We start from the raw sequence: 18,595 nt of genomic DNA, 5'->3' as shown, positions 1-18,595 counted from the left end.
AGATTTAAAACCTGAATCATATAAAACAGCTTTATTCTCCTACACATTACACTGATTTTGTCTCCTGACGAAATTTGGTATCACGATTTAGAAGATGTGAACTCTTTCAGAGTTACTACTGACGGGAGGCTGCAAACACCGCTCTTTGCTCCTCCGTGAGGCAGAGCTTCATACTTTTATATATATCCTATATATATATATATACACTTTTATATATATCCTTTAGCTTTACATCCCTGAAATGCCCTTGCAGGGCATGTTTTCCTACGAAAAGTCAGGAATTTGGGCAACGCTGACTCTGCAGAGAGACAACCGCGTCCCCGCTCCCCATGTACCAAGGCGGCTTTGGCATCGCGGGCAAAGACAAACTGGCCGATGCGGTCCTTCTCCTCGGGCTGCACCAGCTGCGCGGCCAGCAGCCACTCCCGGCGGCGGGGTCGCCAGGCGCCGCAGGGGAAGGCCCAGCGCACGCTGCCCATAGCGCCGGCACCGCAGCCCCGGCACGGCCGCGCTCCCGGCGCCCTCCCGCGGCTCCGCCCCCCGCCGCCACGTCCCGGCCCCCGGTCCCGGCGGGAGCCTATGGGCGTGCGGAAAGCACGGGGGGACCCGCCCCCGAGGGCATCGGCCAATTCTGTGTAAGAGCGCGCTGTGAGCGACAGCGGAATGCGCCAGGTACCGACCGATCAGGGGAAAGGCGGTGCCTGCGGCTGAGCTGCGCCCGTGGTGTCGTCAGAGAGGAACCCGCTGAGGGAGATGGGCGGGCTCCCACCTGGAGTGACGGCCGGCGGAACCATTCCGAGTGCCAGTAGTAGTAGAATGACGCCGGAAGGAGCCAATCTGCTGGGGTCGCTGCTGCGGAGGGTGGGCCAGAGCGGTCGGTGAGCTGCGGGTGTTGGCTGCAGGTGGGTACGCGCTGCTCGGAGGGAGCGCTCAGGGGGGACTAGCGCTTCGCCGGCTGCGGAGAGGCGGCAGTGCCGGAGACCGCCGCATTCCGCGGCCGGGCCGCGCTGTGAGAGAAGGGGATCCCTTTGCCCCATCCCGCCCGTCCTGTCAGAATTATTCCTCCCTTAGAATGAAGGGAGCCGCCGCGGGGCGCAGGCGCGGGCCTCCTGAGCATGCGCAGTAGGGGCGCTGACGCCGCTGCCCTCCCCTGGCGGGCGGGGCGGGGGCGATGGCGGCCGGAGCCGCAGGGCTGGGAGTAGTGAGGCTGGAGACGGCCCATAACCCTGGCCGGGGTACAAAGAATGTAGTTGCCCGCTAAGTTCTGCCTCCCTCGGCCCTGTGCGACACAAAGAGGTGGTTATGCCCTCGAGGGGGGGGTGGTCCTTGGTGGCAGCGCGACCCCTTGGGGACAGGTGATGCCCGGCGCATCTCTGCCATTAGCGCATCTTGCTGAGGTGTTGCCGTCAGCGCATCCATTCGGCTGGAGAGCCGTCCGGGCCCCTGGCAGAGCTGTCGCAGCGGGGTGGGCTCTGTTTGCCTTTTATTGACTATAAAGAGGAGCTGATTGTCCCGAGAGCAGATGAAACGCGCTGCATCACCCCAGCTGGGTTCTGGCTCCTAAGGATCTGTCTGAACAAGCGCCTTTTGTGTCTCGTGCTCATTGCTCTGTTAAGAACTCTAATGGTTGTCAGAACTGGATTCCCATGTGCCCTCAATTATAGGCCATCTGTAAATCCTCAAAAGGTAATAAATTTGCTTGCCCTTTGGTTCTGGAGTTGAACCATAGCTAAAAAATTAGGGCCTATTTGAAAATTTACAGCCTATCTTTCTGTTGCTTGCCTTTAGAAATACTTGCGCTTCATCCATCCTGTATTGACCATGTACAAATGAGGCAAAAATACTGAAAATTGTGTTCTTGCGGGTATTTCTTACATTCCTCCTTTTTTGTTGTTGTTTAGCATTCCCAGCTCACTGTTAGTATGGAAAACTGCTGTTTCTACACAGGCCAGAAGGTCTTTGTGTCTAAAACAAGTCTCAGTTATAACTGAGTATAGATTGGCCTTTGCAAAATATTTTAAACACAGAAGTAACATTCGGATTAAAAAAAAAATCATCAAGGAATCAGTAGGGTATTTGTCTAATTTCAAAATATTATTCCTATTTTTCCTCATGATTTAGCAAAGCAAGGAATGGCAGAATCTTATGTATTATCCAAACCCATAGACAAAGTTAATTGACAGCAGAGGAGGATTTAACACAGTCAAGAAAAAATCCCAGGAAAATACTCTTTGCCAATATCAAACTCTAGCTGAGGCTTACATTTCAAACTTTGTATTCTGCACACTCTGAAGAGGAAATAGTGGCCTTATCTATATTTAGTTACTGATAGATGATAATACTAATGAATTGTGGATCTTACCTAGTTCCAAAAAAACCCCTCAGGTTTGATTGATAGGTTTTGCTTGTCCTGCTTTCTACTTAAAAAGATTTAAACATGTAGCAAGTTTTTTCACCAGTGGATTAATGCTTTTTTAAAAAAAATGAGCTTCATGTGTAAATGCAAACTGAAGCTCAAGATGCATTATATAATATGTACTATAAGTATGGACATATCAATATAAACCCAGATCTTTATTTTAAGTAAAACATGCTATGATAATAAATAATATTAAATTATTCTCTAAAGATGCTCAATATTGCATGCATGTTTTGAAAAAGACCACATATTTTTAATCACATGCAAAAGTGACAGACTACAGAAGCCATTAAAAGCTGTGATTTTCTTTTACAGAATTTGCAGTTATTACTTTTGCCAGAATTAGAAGTACAGTATGTCATTTTAATTCCATTTTTTTCTGAAAATTAAAACTACAGTTCTTGATCTTTTTGGCTAAGAAAATAATTTGCAAAGGAACTTGATGAGTTCAAGAAATTTAATTTTAAGATAAAATCCAACCAGTTTTACTTCTTCTAAGTGCTTTTACTGCTTTATCTTAACGGGTTCATGTGTTTGTCCGGGAACATGCATTTAATGATCACTGCTTGCAGAATGGGAATCTTCCACTCTTGGAATGCTTCCAGGAATTAGTGCAATTTCCTTACTTCCTACTGGTGCCATGCTGGGTTTTTTTCCGTGTTGATTTTTTTTTTTGTCACTTCTAAAGAACACAAAGCTTTAAAGTGTCTGTGTCACCTTTCAATCTGAGAATACTATCTCAACATTTATTATTGATAAATGTCACTTTTGTGGATTAAATGCCTCAAAATGTCCTGTGCACTTTTTTTGCTTGTCCTAAAATGATTGACTGAATATTATTTTTATTTGAAGTTCAGTTATTTATGAAAAACCTGTGAGACTCAGTTGCATTGAAATTTCCAGGCAGGAAGTTGGAATTTTCTTAATGTTTTCAGTCTTAGGCGGTCAGTGACAATCAACACATTAATGGAATATAAAAGTACAGAACTTGTACTCAGTATTTATAGTTGAATTACATTTTAAGCCACTCTTGTCTTTTTAGTCTTTTTAGCAATTAGAAGTGTCACCAAATCCTACAGATATCTGTTCTACTCATACTCATATTAATAAATGTTAAATTAGATGTGTAGTGCAGGGTGGTGTCTTTAAAACTTGTTAACAAGTCATTTATTTCTCTCCTTTTGAATGGGCAAGGAATGAAAATAGCAAATCGTTTTGATGGATATACAGTAGACTCAATAAAGTATTTAATATTAGAGCTTAGAATGCTGATAATGACCTTTTCAGAACATATATTAATGTACAGTTAAATTTTGTATGAAAAAACATAACTGAAAGTTTTATAAAGAAATCTATACAATGTCTTAATCTTCACTGTGCTTAATTCTTTTGTCCTAGGTACATAAAGTGTGCTGTAAAATACCAGCTCTTAGATGTACCTTTATTAAAATCTTGTTCCCTAGTAAGACATACAATCCAGGCTGGTAGAAGGCCATGTGATAAACGTAATGCTCCATTGAAGAACAATTTATTTCCCATAAGATACCTGCTAAGAAGTACTAAGATTTAATTTTTTTTTTTTGATTATTGAGTGCTGTAGCACAGCTGTATTGTGCTTTCAGACAAAAGCAGATAGATTGTTTTAAAATTGTTTGTAAGTAATAAAGTACAAAATCAGGGTTGAGTTTAGACTGGTTTTGCCAGCTGTCTTGGAAGAGGAGAGAGCATCTACCCACACAGTGTTATTTGTAATTTCTGAATGGCCACACCCTTGTGCTGGGAACAGCTTCAGTCCTGTTAAAAGGCTTTGTTCCTTTCTATTGTCAGGCAGGCACAGCCCCAACGGGCTTTTTCTGGCAAAGTATGAACTGAGCTCTGTGTGATACTTACGTGTGCTCAGTACTTTCACAAAACAGCATTCCCTAGGCTATTTCAAAGTCATACATATTTGTATGTATATTTTTATCTTACTGTTATAAAGTGATCAAACAGTTTGGTGTCTTTGCCACTGTCTTTCTGGACCTTCATCTGGGTGTTCATGCTTCTTTCTTATTACACATCCTCTGCCTAGTTTGCTATCTTTTCCTTGGTTACTCACTAAGAAATAATTGCACATCTTCCACCGTGCGCAACTTCATTAGCATATTTAAACTTCTGTAATCATTTTATTTATCAGTTGTAGCAGCTAAGACTATTTGGACTGTTGGTTTAGCAAAATCTTTTCAGCAAAAGTGTTTATTAATATACATACATTATCTGAGTATGATCAGTGCTTTGGTGGGAACTACAACAGACTCTGCACGAACAAAAGTTCATCTCTGCTCAAAGGTCACTTCACAGTTCTGTTTGCTCTTTCAAATTTAGTGGAATGGATGTGAAAACCATTTCTAGGAGGTGTATTGCACTGGTTATGATTTTAGTGCATGCCTGTATGTTCTGAAAATGTCTGTCCTGGATGTTTTTCATCTCCTTTATGAGTTTAACAGTATGCTGTGTTTACAGTCTCCTAGTATAATATCTAGGATTCAGCATATATACAGGTTATTAAATTGATAGTCTAAAGGTCATTTGGACTTTCCAGAGGAAAAGTAGAGGAAAATAAATTAAACATTTCAGTATCTTCTAGGTACAGAATTATAAGAATACTTAAGAAGGATTGTTGATGGTTCTAACTAAAAGACAATCATAAATATGTTACGTTCTCTATATATCCTTGGAAAAGGAGCATTAGCTTTGGTGAAATAAAACAATTCTGCTAGAAATTCAGTGAGGTTTTGGCAGCTGTTTGCATGCAATTAAGGTCATTTAAACACTTTCTTGTAGCTTTTTACCAATAGCTTAGATACTAAGAGGAATGTGTGTGTATCTCATATTTTGACTATGGTCTTACCAGAGTTCTCAGTGTGGTTACCTGCTATCTGAGTCAATGAGCTCATTACATTCCAGACTGCTCTGTCCCTTACTGTCTTGGGAAAAGGACAGTGTTAAAACTGGCAAAGGGTTGTAACTAGGTGATCCCTAATGGCCCTCCCAACCCAAACCAGTCTATGATTCTACAACAGAGGGGTCTTTTAAACAGCACAACTCATGAGGCAGCCCTTATTACTGGATTTTGTGACAGATCATAAGAATGCTCTTACCCTCAGAGCTCCCAGGTGGTCCCTTGTTTCATCCACCGTAATGACCAAAATAAGCTTACTATCACCAGCCTTCTGATCAGCTGCTGGCTGCTCTGTGGCCATACACAGACTGGCCATTGCTTGCCACTCCATTGTCAGGCATGCAGAATGCCTGGCCCCTCAGCTGGAGACCTGAACAGATAGTTTTGAGAAGTACATATTTGTCCCCCACACATCTGTTGTATGGGGTTGACCTTTACAACTGTGAAATTTGCATCAGTTTTCACTGTAGTGGCCAACTGGCCTCTTGTTTGAGGTGGCTTACAAGGAAAATAAGCCAGGGCAAATGTTTAACTTTTTAGGTTTGTTGTTTTATTGGGTTTTTTTAGAAAAGCAGGCTAATAGCTAAGAGGGCATTTGTCAGTGTAAGATTGTAAATGTCCAGTACAGGGAGGTTTTGTCAAGTGATGAGAGACTGGATCACGTACAGCAGTACTTGTGTCATGTTCCAGGAGATGCTGCAAGGCCGGTTGCTGAACAGCACACAGACATATCTTAAGAAGCAAAAGTAAGAGATCACAACTCTAATGAACCATTTACTGGAGCTTGGTTCTTGGTAATCCACATAAAGACAGGCTTTGTAATTGGAATCCTGTGGGAGTTTATGGAGCAAATAAAAGGAGGGGTGTTCCCCAAGCATTCCTGAGCTGCAGACCTCTTCAACATATGTCTGCACCCCCTATGTTTCTTACCCCATTGTCAAAGTTGATCAAATATTTATAAAAAAACCTATTGATTAATTCATATGGCTTTGTAGAAGACTGCATGAAATAATTATAAATGCTAGTTGGCCTTGTTTAGCATACCAAGTTTTAGCTGAATTGTTAAGATAGTTTGGAGGGCTCTAAAATCATCAACAGATTCAGTAAAGTGGTACATTAATAGCAAAATTATGAAATAAATCAGGAATTGGCTACAAGAGATCTGGAAATTAAATTTTTTTAGTACAGATTTTTTTAAATGGAGAGGAGGATGAATTAGGCTAAGTCATTGCACAGCATTCATTACTACATTCCTTAATCATGGACAAAACATTAAAGATACACTTCTGAATTTTGCTTTTAAGAAAATAATGAGATACTGCTATTAGAGATTAGGATTAGGATGCACTAGATGATTTGCAAATTGGACTAGTGAGACAGTGATGAGATCTGAACCATAATGTTGTACAACAAATCTTGTATCAGTGAAAGATATTTAGGATCAAACCAGAGTAAAGAGAAAATTGCAAGAAATAATAATGAAAAACAGAAATTCAGTCTTACAAGTGGACCTTGGAAAGTTTGACAATTATTCATTCTAATGAAAGTTGAGAGAGGATATCAACACTCTTGATAATTGTAAGAGTGAATAAGTATACAAAGGAAAATTAAGTCAAATAACAATTTTAACAGAAGAATAAATATATATAAGCATTAATAAATTGATTGTGTAATTAAGAGGTTTACAGTCTCTACACCAATGTACTGGAATAGAGTTCTTGTGGTAATAGGTTGGTAAAAGAAAACTTTCTGAAACATCGATTGCGTGTATGAAAGTGATCATATGATGTCTTGCCTAAAATAGCATAGTTGGACTTGATTACAGTAGATGTTTCCATGTTCTTTATAAAAATACAAATATTACTGAAATTTTACCTCCAGAAAGCACGTTGTAGGTTGGAGCTTGCTATACAAATTACATGTAAGAGGAGAAAGACATCTAGTATCTATTGTCAGTTCCAGAATTTTGCAGAAAGGTTTACGTTTCTTTTAGAAGAAGTGTTATTTGACCTGATGCCAAATTTAACTTTGAAATTCACTTACTTTTTTAACAAAGGTTTCATTCAAATGTGGGAAATTAATGTTATTGAAGCAACTCTGCTTTTGAAGATTCAGTCTTTTGAGGAGCAGGCTTTTAAATTCATAAGAAAAGGGTATTCTAGAAAATTCTGACATATGAAAAAGTTTTATGATTTATGGAAGTTGGGGTTTATGAGGCCATACATTATCAGAATAAATGGTGGTCTTGTTCTTCTGTATTTTCCTAGTTCCTCAGGCTTAGAATGGAAAGAGTGAATACGTTGAGATTGTCTGGCCATGGGAAGGAGAAGATGCCTGCTCCAAGGGTGCCAGTGCTGGCAGCAAGATCACTGGATCTCTTCTATTCCAGGAGACATGGAGGTCTATTTGTGGTTGGAGCTACCTGACTAGATAAAGTATAGATCAGTCTGCTGTGAAAGTACCTCACATGAAGAAGACTGCCTGATGGTTTAGTTTGCTCTGAATGTATCATGTCATCAGATAAGCCTTTCCATGAAATTAAAAACCAAAACCAGTATTTTCTTGTTTCTGGGTTTTGTTTGGAATTTTTTGTCCCCTGTCAATTCAGGTGGGCCCTTACCTGTTGCTGATTCTAATTGGAATTGTGGAAGCAAAATCCTGGAATAAAAAAAATCGGAATGTTTCTTTAAGCTTTAAAATAGGCAATCTTGACTCAGAGTTGCAGTAAGGGCAGTTTATGCATCTGGAATATATAAATAGCTCTTTAAATAGGTGTAAATAAAATATACTTATGTTTAAAGTTTCTTTATGTTGACAAAGTGGAGTAAAATATTTTCATTGTAAAACCCAGTTAAAGCCAATTTACCATAGAAAAAAACACACTTCAGTGTAGGGATTTTCATCACAAAAAAGACTTGGCTGCTGAAAGGGAGATGGTCTTAAATTTAAATGTGTTCTAAAGCCAGTTAATTTACGCCACTGTAAATGAAACTCAAAGTGGGCAAACATAAAGCTTCCTAACAAGACTAGAGGTACATGACAAAATCAGTTTCAACTGAGTAAACACTCAAAGGTGTACTGTCACCAAATTGTCTCTAAATGACCCTATTTGGTAAGCCCCAGCAATCCTGTGATTCAGCCAGGCTGTTGGTGTTTGTATTCCGTTATTGCAGTCCAGAGTGCCTCATGGGAATCCACTTAGGAAGCAGTCTAGTAGCTTGTGTCTCCCTTCCACTACAAGCTGTAGAGTGATGAGCCTTTTGGAATGTAAAATATGTAACAAAGTTTTCTTTTTCCATCTTAATTTTACATAAAATTGTAAGAATTTGGGGGTTTTTGAGGGTAAGCCTAGGACTAGTCTTTCTCTTAAATGACAATTAAACACACTCCTTGATGTGCTTCCTTTGGATTTTACTGAAAAAATTCCTACAGGTGGGTATTATCTGTAGAATTGTTCTCTGATATATGGCAGATAATTTACTTTTAAAAATATGCCATGTGTATATATTTTACAAAATAGTAGTATTATCAAATTCAGTGTAAAAATCACTTATAACACAAATTTCTAACTGTGCATAGGATTTACAAACTAAATTAAATGCTGGGAACTTCTTTTTTTATTTTACAGTGTATTGATTTTGCTTGGTTTTTTTTTTTTTAATAATAAGACTGTAGAATCAATTACTTATTTTTCCATTTCAGGAATAGATTGAAGAAAACATGGCCAATCAACGGGATTACATTAGCAGACCTATTTGCAATGGAATTTCTGTTCCTGAAAATAAAATCAATTCCTTAGTGGCTGAAGGTCATGGACAACAAATTCTAAAAGTACTACAAAAGTTCAGAGAACAAAATATATTTTTTGATTTTAAAATTCTTGTGAAAGATGAAATAATTCCCTGTCATCGTTGTGTACTGGCAGCATGCAGTGATTTTTTCAGGTAAACCTATTTTTGGCATGAATATGCAGGAAATAGATTCTAAGTTCTCTGGGAGGGAGGGAAGGAATAGAATTCAAAAAAAAAAAAAAAAGTGAAAAAAAATTACAACAATTTACATATATCTGCAGAGTTTTGAGCAAAGCATTCAAACATCATTTTAAGGGTATGCCAGTTCTTTGTATTTTCAAAAAATCACAAGGACTCTGTGAATCAGATTCTGACAGCAATCCAAACTCTGAAGTTTCAAATCATGTGTGGTTGTGCTGTTAGGTAGAACTGGCACAAGTTAAATATATTTAGGAGTTACCTGTTGCCCATATCAGTTCTTGAAGGTCTGCAAGGATATTGTTTGACTTGTGACACATTTATATTGCGAAACTTAACAGATTGACTACAAATACATCTTGTACTGAGCAATTGTGGATAAATTGTACATAACTTTTGAATGGAACTGGTTTTTGTTTGTCCAAGATGAGTGGTCAGTGTGGTAGAGATTGTCTTCAGAGGTATTTAAACAGATATGCATACTTTTCCTAAACTACAGATTTCAGCCTTTCAGCATGAAATGGATCTTCCTTCTGGTGCTTAAAGCTATGTATTCTTAAAGGACAGCCAGATCATTCACATACAGAATATTAATTTATAAAGAAACCTTGCTAACCCTTTTATTAGAAAGGTTCACACTTGCAGTTCCACACTGAAAGTGTTTCTGAACACAGTTAATGAAAAACAGAGCTAAGACTCTAACAGAAAAAATGGACTCCTGGGAATGAATTAATGGCCTCAATTCGGTTGCCCGTACATAGGTGAGTGTTATTTTCAAATGTCCTGGAACATACCATGGTCTAAGTGAGTCTGCCATGTATGACAGAAGACAGCTAGATGTGTTCTAAGAATTACTGCAAAAAGAAGAAATGCAGATGAAATGAGTACTTTCTCCACTGTAGCAGCAGATTTGTTTTTTTCTCTGACACACGGAACTACTTCATTTGTTTTTAACTTCTTGACAGCACCGAGATGATCTGGTAGAAAGAAATATTAGGATGAAATAGCTTCCAGTGGTAATTTTTAGAACTGAAGTTAAGCACATATGGAAATGCATGTGTCCTTTTCATTACTTACAGACTCTGCAGATTAAAATCTGCCAGGAGAGATCTCTCCCTGCTCCTAACGGTTAATACAGCGGATAATAGCGGCCATCAGATTCATAAGTTGTCCTGGAATGCAAGGCCCATTTTTTACCTTCAAGGAATAAAAATTATCTAAATCCACTAGATACATTTTAAAATGGAACACCTTTTGTCTTTCCTGGCCTTTGGACTTCTCTTAAGTTTTGGCTTCATTGTGTAAACCCAAGATTCAGCAATATTTTGATCCTTACTTGTTAGCTTCCAGAGTCAAAGCCTTTGTCTACATTGCTCTCCTTCTACTGGTATTATTCAGTTGCTATTTTACTCCCTGATTAGAGATTTCATAGCTCTTGGGTTAATGAGGAAAGGATTATAAGGGTCATCACTTAGTATGCAAAGAGGTCTTTGGGACACAGGTGTCTTACTGTAATTTTATGTTCTTGTTCAGGAAGTCAGGCAAGTTCCTGCTTTACCAGATGTTCATGTCCCAAAGAGTATGTGCTATACACAGTGATGTTTTTCCTCTTTGGCTTCAGAAAAGGATGGGATTGTAAAAATCCCATACAACAGAGATACTAAGTGTATAACTGAACTATGATATAACACTTTTTTTAATATGAATTAACTATGATGTATTAATGATCCAGATTCTGTCCTTTGCATTTGATGATTTATCCAACTCTTCCTCCACTATTACATTGTGTCATATTCAGAAGCCACTGCTTCCCAGCCTGATGCTTAGGCTCTGAGAGGGTAGGGCAAGGGATATTGCAGCACTGTTCTGTTACCAGCACTTACCAGCTTGTAAAACTTTAGATATTTTATCTTGCCTTGTTAGATTGTGTGAAATAGTTAAATGTTATTACATACTTAGAATAAGGCAGTTAAAGTTGTAATAAAATTTCCTCAAATCTACTGATCAATAGTTCATTCCACAATTTCAACTATCATCTTTGTATTCAGTCACAATCTACTTTCTGCACAGTTTCATTGTGTCATGCAATCATATGTCAAAACCTCATTTTTTCTCTGACATTGGCCTGTACTCATACATCACTGTCAACTCTAAAGCAAGAATTAAGTTTCCTTGTGGTTTTTTTCCTCATTAATCCCTCACCTACTTTTATTTCTGAGGACTACACCCATCATCTCTCTGGCCATTTGCTCAGCCTGCATTTTGGAAGGCTTTTTTTTTTCCACTTAATTTTATATATTCATCCACAGTGCATGACCTAACTCATGGGGCTTTTATACTATGTACTTTTTAAATCAGCCTTTCTTTCCTAAGCTGTTGAAACTGATGCTGTCCTGAACAATTTCACATTTTCTCTCACATTGAGAGCTGCAGACTTCATCACTGTTTGTGAAAATCCATAGAAAACACAGGTGCATTTTGTTAAGCCATCACTTTGAATATGTTCTTATTCTTGGTATGTTTTTCTTCAAACACACCAAGTAAATTCATTGTTCATATAAGAACTTCCATATTTTAGACCTATTTTAGACCAGCCCACACTATTACGTGCCCCTGATTGTCTCCTTCCACATTAGTGTTCTCTTCTGTTTGCTAAATCTTTGTGTGTATCTTTTCTGTATTTTATTCACAGAGCCATGTTTGAAGTTAATATGAAAGAACGAGATGATGGCAATGTTACTATTAGTAACCTATCACCCAAGGCAGTGAAAGCTTTTCTTGATTATGCTTACACAGGAAAAACAGAGATAACCAATGATAATGTGGAAATGCTCTTCCAACTGTCATCATTTCTTCAAGTTTCACTCCTTTCCAAAGCTTGCAGTGACTTCCTAATAAAAAGTATTGATCTTGTGAATTGCTTACAGTTGCTTTCTCTATCAGAAAGTTATGGGTCCGTCCGCTTGTTTGATCATGCACTAGATTTTGTACAACACCACTTTTCATTGCTGCTCAGATCAAGTGATTTTTTGGAGATGAATTTTGAGATATTACAAAAATGTCTTGAGGCTGATGAACTAAATGTCCCTGAGGAAGAATCAGTGTTGAAAGCTGTCCTCCAATGGACCAAACACAACTTAGAAACACGGCAGAAATACCTGCCTAATTTGATTAAAAAAGTGAGATTACACCAGTTACCTGAAAAAACTTTGCAGGACTTTCTGCATTCTGAAGAACACTTACTTAAGAGTGCTAATTGCTCAGTAATAATCAATGATGCAGTTAAAAGTGTGCAGAACTTTAGTGGATTGTTTCCAGATGCACGTCCTTCAACAACAGAAAAATATATATTTGTTCATAAAACTGATGAAGATGGAGAAAACAGACACACATTCTGCTACAACATCAAAACAGATAAATGGAAAGAACTACCACATACGCACATGATCGATCTGCCAGGGTCAAGTTTATCTAGCTATGGTGAAAAAATATTTATAACTGGAGGATGCAAGGGGAATTGTTATAGGACTGTCAGGCTTCATATTGCTGAACCGTTTCATGATGCCACTGACCAAACCTGGTGCTACTGTCCAGTCAGCAATGAATTCTCCATAGTGTCAGCTATGAAGAAACCACGGACAATGCACACGTCTGTTGTAACCTTAAACCAGCTCTTTGTAATAGGTGGAAAGACCAGAGGAGCTCAAGAAACTCGGAGTCTTTTGGATGTAGAATCCTATAATCCTCTTTCTAAAGACTGGAAATCTGTAAGCCAATTACCAAGAGGTATCTACTATCCAGAAGCAAGTGCATGCCAGAATATAATTTACGTCCTTGGCTCAGAAGTAGAGATTACTGATGCCTTTAATCCATCTCTTGACTGTTTCTTCAAGTATAATGCTATGACTGATCAGTGGTCTGAGCTTGTAGCAGAATTTGGGCAGTTTTTCCATGCAACTCTAATCAAAGCTGTTCCAGTGAACTGTACATTGTACATATGTGATCTCTCCACCTACAAGGTCTACAGTTTTTGCCCAGAAACCTGTGTTTGGAAAGGGGAAGGATCTTTTGAATGCGCTGGCTTTAATGCAGGGGCAGTTGGGACAGAAGACAAAATTTATATACTAGGTGGTGATTATGCTCCAGAAGAAATCACAGATGAAGTTCAAGTCTACCACAGTAGTAGGTCTGAGTGGGAAGAAGTTTCACCAATGCCAAGAGCCTTAACTGAGTTTTACTGTCAGGTCATTCAGTTTAATAAGTATAGGGACCCCTGGTCACCTGTACTGACAATTTGCTCTGGAGAATTTTGAAACTCCTGAGTCAAAAGAGTCTATGTAAATGCATAAGTTTTAGAACACTTTTTAAGTATTAGTTTACAGATGGAGAAATACGTACCCATTTGTTTAAATTTTCAGTTTAAATTATATGCTGTAGGATTGCTTTTGGAAGAGTCCATTAAAATGTCATTCATGCTAGTCATTATACAGACAGTATTACTTAATTTTATATACAACTTTTCTCTGTAATGATCAGAATAATTTTCAAAATACTACTTTTCAAAAAAGAATATTCATGAGGAATTTGTTGTGTAACATTTGCCATTATTTCTGTAATATTCACAGTTGTCCCAATAGACAAATTGCTAAATGAGAAAACTGACTGTGATACTGTTTTCCCTATGTAACTGAAGTTTAAAAGAAATTTTCATTAGTGTTATTTAGATTTTCTATGTTCATAAACCTGTAAGAGGAATTCATTGTCAGCTTTATCTTATCAGAATGACCTTAGCAAGGACAAGAGCCAAAGTGACCTTCACAGTATTAAAACCAGGTATCTAACTTGAAGAGACTGATAATTCCTGTCATCTTACTTTAGCTCTTCAGGTTTACCAGTTTTTCTCCATCCTTGTGCCTTAGTAGTAGCTTTATTTTCCGTTTCCATCCCATTAACTGTGGCAAGGTAAACTTCAATAACATACTGCAGGATAGGTAGGATTTCTACAGGATGGATGGTTCATGTGATATCTTTGCTTCAGTCATGTTGTTGACTAAAGAAAAAACACTTCAGGATGTTTTCTAACAGAAGTCTTCCATCTCTGAAGTCTTCAGTGCTACCTACTAAGCAGTCACTAGGCTGCTGATAGCAGCAAGCTGTAGAACCAGTTGTAGCTGTTGCTTCAGTTAACTATGGGAAAAGTTTGTATCTTGTCATACATCAAATACAAAGTTACAAAACTGCACCCCCATATTAAAAGTCAATAGTAAATAGTTTTTCTGAGGTGAGAAATCATCTCTTGTGGTTTAAATTAATTAAAACACTTTATCTTAAACTTCATGGTAATTTTAAATGTTAAAATAGTACACAGTAAACACTACACTATATATTGCTTGATAAACTTTAAGTAGTCAGCTGTTATAATGTTAAAATTGTAATGGACTTTTAGTGCTAATATTAATCTAGCCATACGTTGTGAAGTAAATTTGATCTCATGCTTACAAAGTCAGTCCTCTTTCTGACAGGAGGACATGAAATTAGCTAGGTTTCATCAGTTAATTTGTAATCTTCCACAGCCTGAGAATTTCCTTTTTTACCAGGTATCCAGATAAGACACTGAGAGCCCTTATGTTCCATGTAAGTATTGTGAAAGCAGGTTGTCTTCTGCCAGACAAAATAATGGTTCTAAACATCTAAGCACACCTTTTCAAGCAGTTTAAAACATGAATAAAGTTTAGTGAGGCATCAGAGACATCTTTCATATGTCTCGAGACAACTGTGGTAAGTTCATTGTCACATCACTACTGCATGTACTTTTTGCAAAACCTAAGCTGAATATTAATGCTTAAAGCTTAATATTGCCTAGAACATTCTTCTGTTTTAAACAGTCAGCAATGGAAAGTTCCAATTCTGTGATTGACTCTGTAATTTGTTATCAGATACCTTTATAAATTTAGATAACATTCATCATAACAATTTTCATAAGTATGTAAATGAAAATTATGCGCATTTAGAGAACATGTTAATCGAGCAGAACCCTTCCACTCAATAATTTCTGTGTATTAACGTGTGTCAATTCTGTAGAAGTAAGTAGCTTGTTACAGTATTTCAGGCAACTTCCACATTTATTTTGTTTTTTTTTCATTATAAGTCTCCATATTTTAAATAAATGTAGCTAGGTAACCTTTACAATCATGTTACAGAAATGCAAGTATTTTTATATTGGGACACAACTGCTTTTTGTTAGTGCAAAGCAAGTGTATTGAGTAGAGAGAGGAAGAATACTATTCCTGCTTACTGAAACAATAGGAAAAACCAGACACATAGGAAAACAGTAGTTTTAGTTTTAATAAAGCTACTCAGGGTAGCATAGAGACTTCATTAACCATAATTATTGCAACTTGTCACATCATTGGAATACGAGGTGCAATTCACCTTTGCTTGTGTATTTGTGTTGTTTTTATACCTGAGTAATATGAGTATGCAATTTATGCATTGAGAAAAGTAACATATTATGCCCATAGTACATGGGTATAAATAGCTATGCAAATTGGAAGAGATTAGAGAATTGCAAGGTTTTTTAATTGCCACTGTCATGACCAGACTGCTGGATCACATAAACAGCAAGCGACTCATTCAGGTGATGCTCTTTCCCCTAAGTTTTTCCCTACAGCAGATCTTTTTGGCACTCTTCCACCCAGCTACTTGCTATAAGATTGGCATCTGACATTAGACAGAGCAGTGATGTATGTGAGATATTCCTCAGTATAGACAGTGAAAACTGACTGAAGCTGAATTGGGAAAATAGTCATGCTTTAATATTCTACACTACGCTTGTGTAGGAACTAATGTCAGTTCCCAGTTTGACAAACCATTCATGGATTTCACAGGGACTTGAGCTGTCTTACTCAGTGATCAGGAAATAATGTAGTAATGTCAGTTGCTTTCTAACGTTGCTTACAGAAGAGTTACTGTGAAATGGTACTGATTTTCTGCAGTTAGGCAGGTAAGCCTGTACTACAGCTCTCGCAGAAGGAAAAAGGTAATTTGCCACATTTCCACATACAAAGTGTTAAATCTGGTAGCAGAATTGAATGCAGAAGAAGCAGAAGTGTTAGAAAGTCATGGTTAAAAACAAGGCTTCATAGAAGTAAGGACCTATGTTCCAAACCCTGTGATTAATTGCTAAAGATGTAAGAAATCTCAGTGAACTACACAAAAGAATATGAATTACTTGCATGAATAACTGTTGTAGGTCTGGATCAAACAGATTTTTCAGTCTACACAGCAGTTATGCAATTAAAAAAAAAGGTCACAAAATTAATGCAAAGTGAGCTTTTTAATATCTTTTCTGACTTTTCAAAGCTCTTTGAATCAAAGCTTTATGAAAAAGTACCTGCATCTAAAAATAGTCAGTAACTAGATTAACGATTACCTATGTTCTCACTGAAATAGTGATGTTTAAACATACAAAATGCATGTAAAATTATAATCTACTATTTGCACTTAAATGATGTAACCAAAACATTTCCAATAGTATTCTATTTTATGTCACAGAATACATTATAAGCATGACCAGTATAGTATACACGAAGATAATATATATTGTATGTGGGATTTTAATATCCAGTGATGATTATATTGGGTAATCGCAATTTTTAAAGAATGCTGTCAAAACATTATGGCACTTTGGTAATGTCATCATACTGGTTTAGTTGTTATAATAAATATCAATTATTCAGGTGTTTTATTGATTGTGTTTGCACAGACCTGATGATTATTATTTAAGGACTAATTAATTTGTCTTCTATATTCTAAATATATTTGTAATAATTCAGTTTACTGCTGTTAAAAATTCATTATATTCACAAAATGGAGTAGATTTTTTTGAGTTAGATTTATTTATGGTATTACTCTGTGAAGAAAATTGTTTACCTCCTCTGGTTAGTACTGGGTAGTAGGTAAGGTATAGGCTATAGAATGTGCTGACTGCAGTTCCTAATGTGGAGATTAATTTTAGATGTTTCTGTTTGTAGACCAACAGGAGGCAGCATAAGATCTATTTTAATTAAAACAGACTGAAAACAGGGATGTATTTGAGAATATTTATAGTTGAACATTATGCTCAATTTACTTTTTCCCTTCTAACACCAAATAAAGCATAGAGAACAGTAACATTTTGCTGCTGCCTGGGCTCTGCTGATATGTGGAAAGTACGATATTACACGTTTGCCGAGATGTTCATTCTTTTGTGAAATAAAGCACTAAGCAACTGAAACCTTGTTGGGTCTCTTTTTTTTTTTTTTTTTTTCCAGTGAGGTTCAAACTGCAGAGAATCTACAGTGTTTCTAATGCAGGTAATCTCTTTTCAGTTTTTGTTTTTTTCTAATTGGAGAACATTTTGAATGCTATAACCAAGAAAGCAACTAGCATGGATGAAAACTGCAGTGACGGGGGTTTAGACTTACCCTTGGACCTTGTATTTGTATATCCTTTGCCTACTGAGTTACTGTTCCCATGCTAATTTTAATTGTCTGCTGAAAAGTTCCTAAGTTTACCATTGTAAGGTACTCATTTAAATTGGTATCTTTTTTAGTTAGATGAGATAGATATACAGGTTTTTTAACAGTTTAAGTATTGCAAATGATTTGGTGTTCATTTTTATTGAAACGGACCTTCCATACTAGTAGAAGTAGCTTTAAATAAAAGGAGATAAAAGCTACTTAGTCTAAAATTAGCATGCCAAGGCATGAAGAAATGACATCAATATGAAGTGACGGAGCCCAGTGTTGTCTTGTATTCTTCCAAAACTTAAAATTCTGTAACTCCAAGACTCCTCTGTAGATAAATTAGAGTTAAATCAATACAGATTAACCTTCCAGCACTCCAAGGCCTTTGCCCCAAAAGCCTTTCAGCTAGCAAAATCCTTTTGGAGACATGTACAAAGCATTCTAACAGCATTCACAATATTAAAAGCTTATATGGAACAATGAAGGGATTCACAGACCAAATCTGAGAGCCCAAGTTGCATAACCCTGTGCACAATCAGAAGGAAATTGTATATGTATGTTCTACAGATCCAGGGAATTCTCCATGGACTTGGAACAGTTTGCATCTGAAGTAGACCATATGGTAGGGATTTTCTTACTGTCATCAAAAGCAAGGAAGAAAGAATCTGATTTAACGATTAAAATACACAGAAATTACACATAAATTCAAGACAGCTCACATAAATGAAGGAGATCCAAG

At 37.4% G+C, this 18,595-nt stretch overlaps 2 protein-coding genes across 6 annotated transcripts in view; one reads left to right on the top strand and one right to left on the bottom strand.

Annotated features, from left to right (window-relative positions):
* The window catches only part of AASDHPPT (aminoadipate-semialdehyde dehydrogenase-phosphopantetheinyl transferase), a 30,921-nt gene extending 30,398 nt beyond the window's left edge, over nucleotides 1-523 (bottom strand). The window contains exon 1 of the mRNA XM_032099296.1: nucleotides 336-523. Coding sequence (XP_031955187.1) covers nucleotides 336-479 — 144 coding nt within the window. The 5' untranslated portion in view covers nucleotides 480-523. The remainder of the gene's footprint in view (nucleotides 1-335) is intronic.
* Nucleotides 524-759: 236 nt separating this feature from the next.
* Nucleotides 760-17,624, top strand: KBTBD3 (kelch repeat and BTB domain containing 3). Of its 5 annotated transcripts, none has more exons than XM_032099289.1 (4): nucleotides 760-902; nucleotides 7,628-7,760; nucleotides 9,063-9,304; nucleotides 12,042-17,624. In XM_032099289.1, exons 3-4 carry the CDS (start codon nucleotides 9,081-9,083, stop codon nucleotides 13,660-13,662), a joined length of 1,845 nt encoding a protein of 614 aa, XP_031955180.1. In that variant the 5' UTR covers nucleotides 760-902; nucleotides 7,628-7,760; nucleotides 9,063-9,080; the 3' UTR covers nucleotides 13,663-17,624. The 5 variants fall into 5 exon arrangements, with proteins under 5 accessions (XP_031955180.1, XP_031955177.1, XP_031955181.1 ...); XM_032099286.1 differs by having other exon boundaries at nucleotides 7,628-8,792; XM_032099288.1 differs by lacking the exon at nucleotides 760-902 and adding an exon at nucleotides 964-1,686 and having other exon boundaries at nucleotides 7,628-8,792.
* Nucleotides 17,625-18,595: the final 971 nt, after the last annotated feature.

Source organism: Corvus moneduloides, chromosome 2 (assembly GCF_009650955.1).
Source record: "Corvus moneduloides isolate bCorMon1 chromosome 2, bCorMon1.pri, whole genome shotgun sequence".
Classification (NCBI taxonomy): domain Eukaryota; kingdom Metazoa; phylum Chordata; class Aves; order Passeriformes; family Corvidae; genus Corvus; species Corvus moneduloides.
This window is presented reverse-complemented; position numbering and strand designations above follow the sequence as displayed.

What these genes read in the sequence shown, in the direction of transcription:
- KBTBD3 (XM_032099290.1), top strand. Translation starts at nt 9,081, where the DNA reads ATGGCCAATCAACGGGATTACATTAGCAGACCTATTTGCAATGGAATT. An exon ending in GCATGCAGTGATTTTTTCAG is followed by an intron (nt 9,305 to 12,041) that starts GTAAACCTATTT and finishes TTTTATTCACAG; the next exon opens with AGCCATGTTTGAAGTTAATA.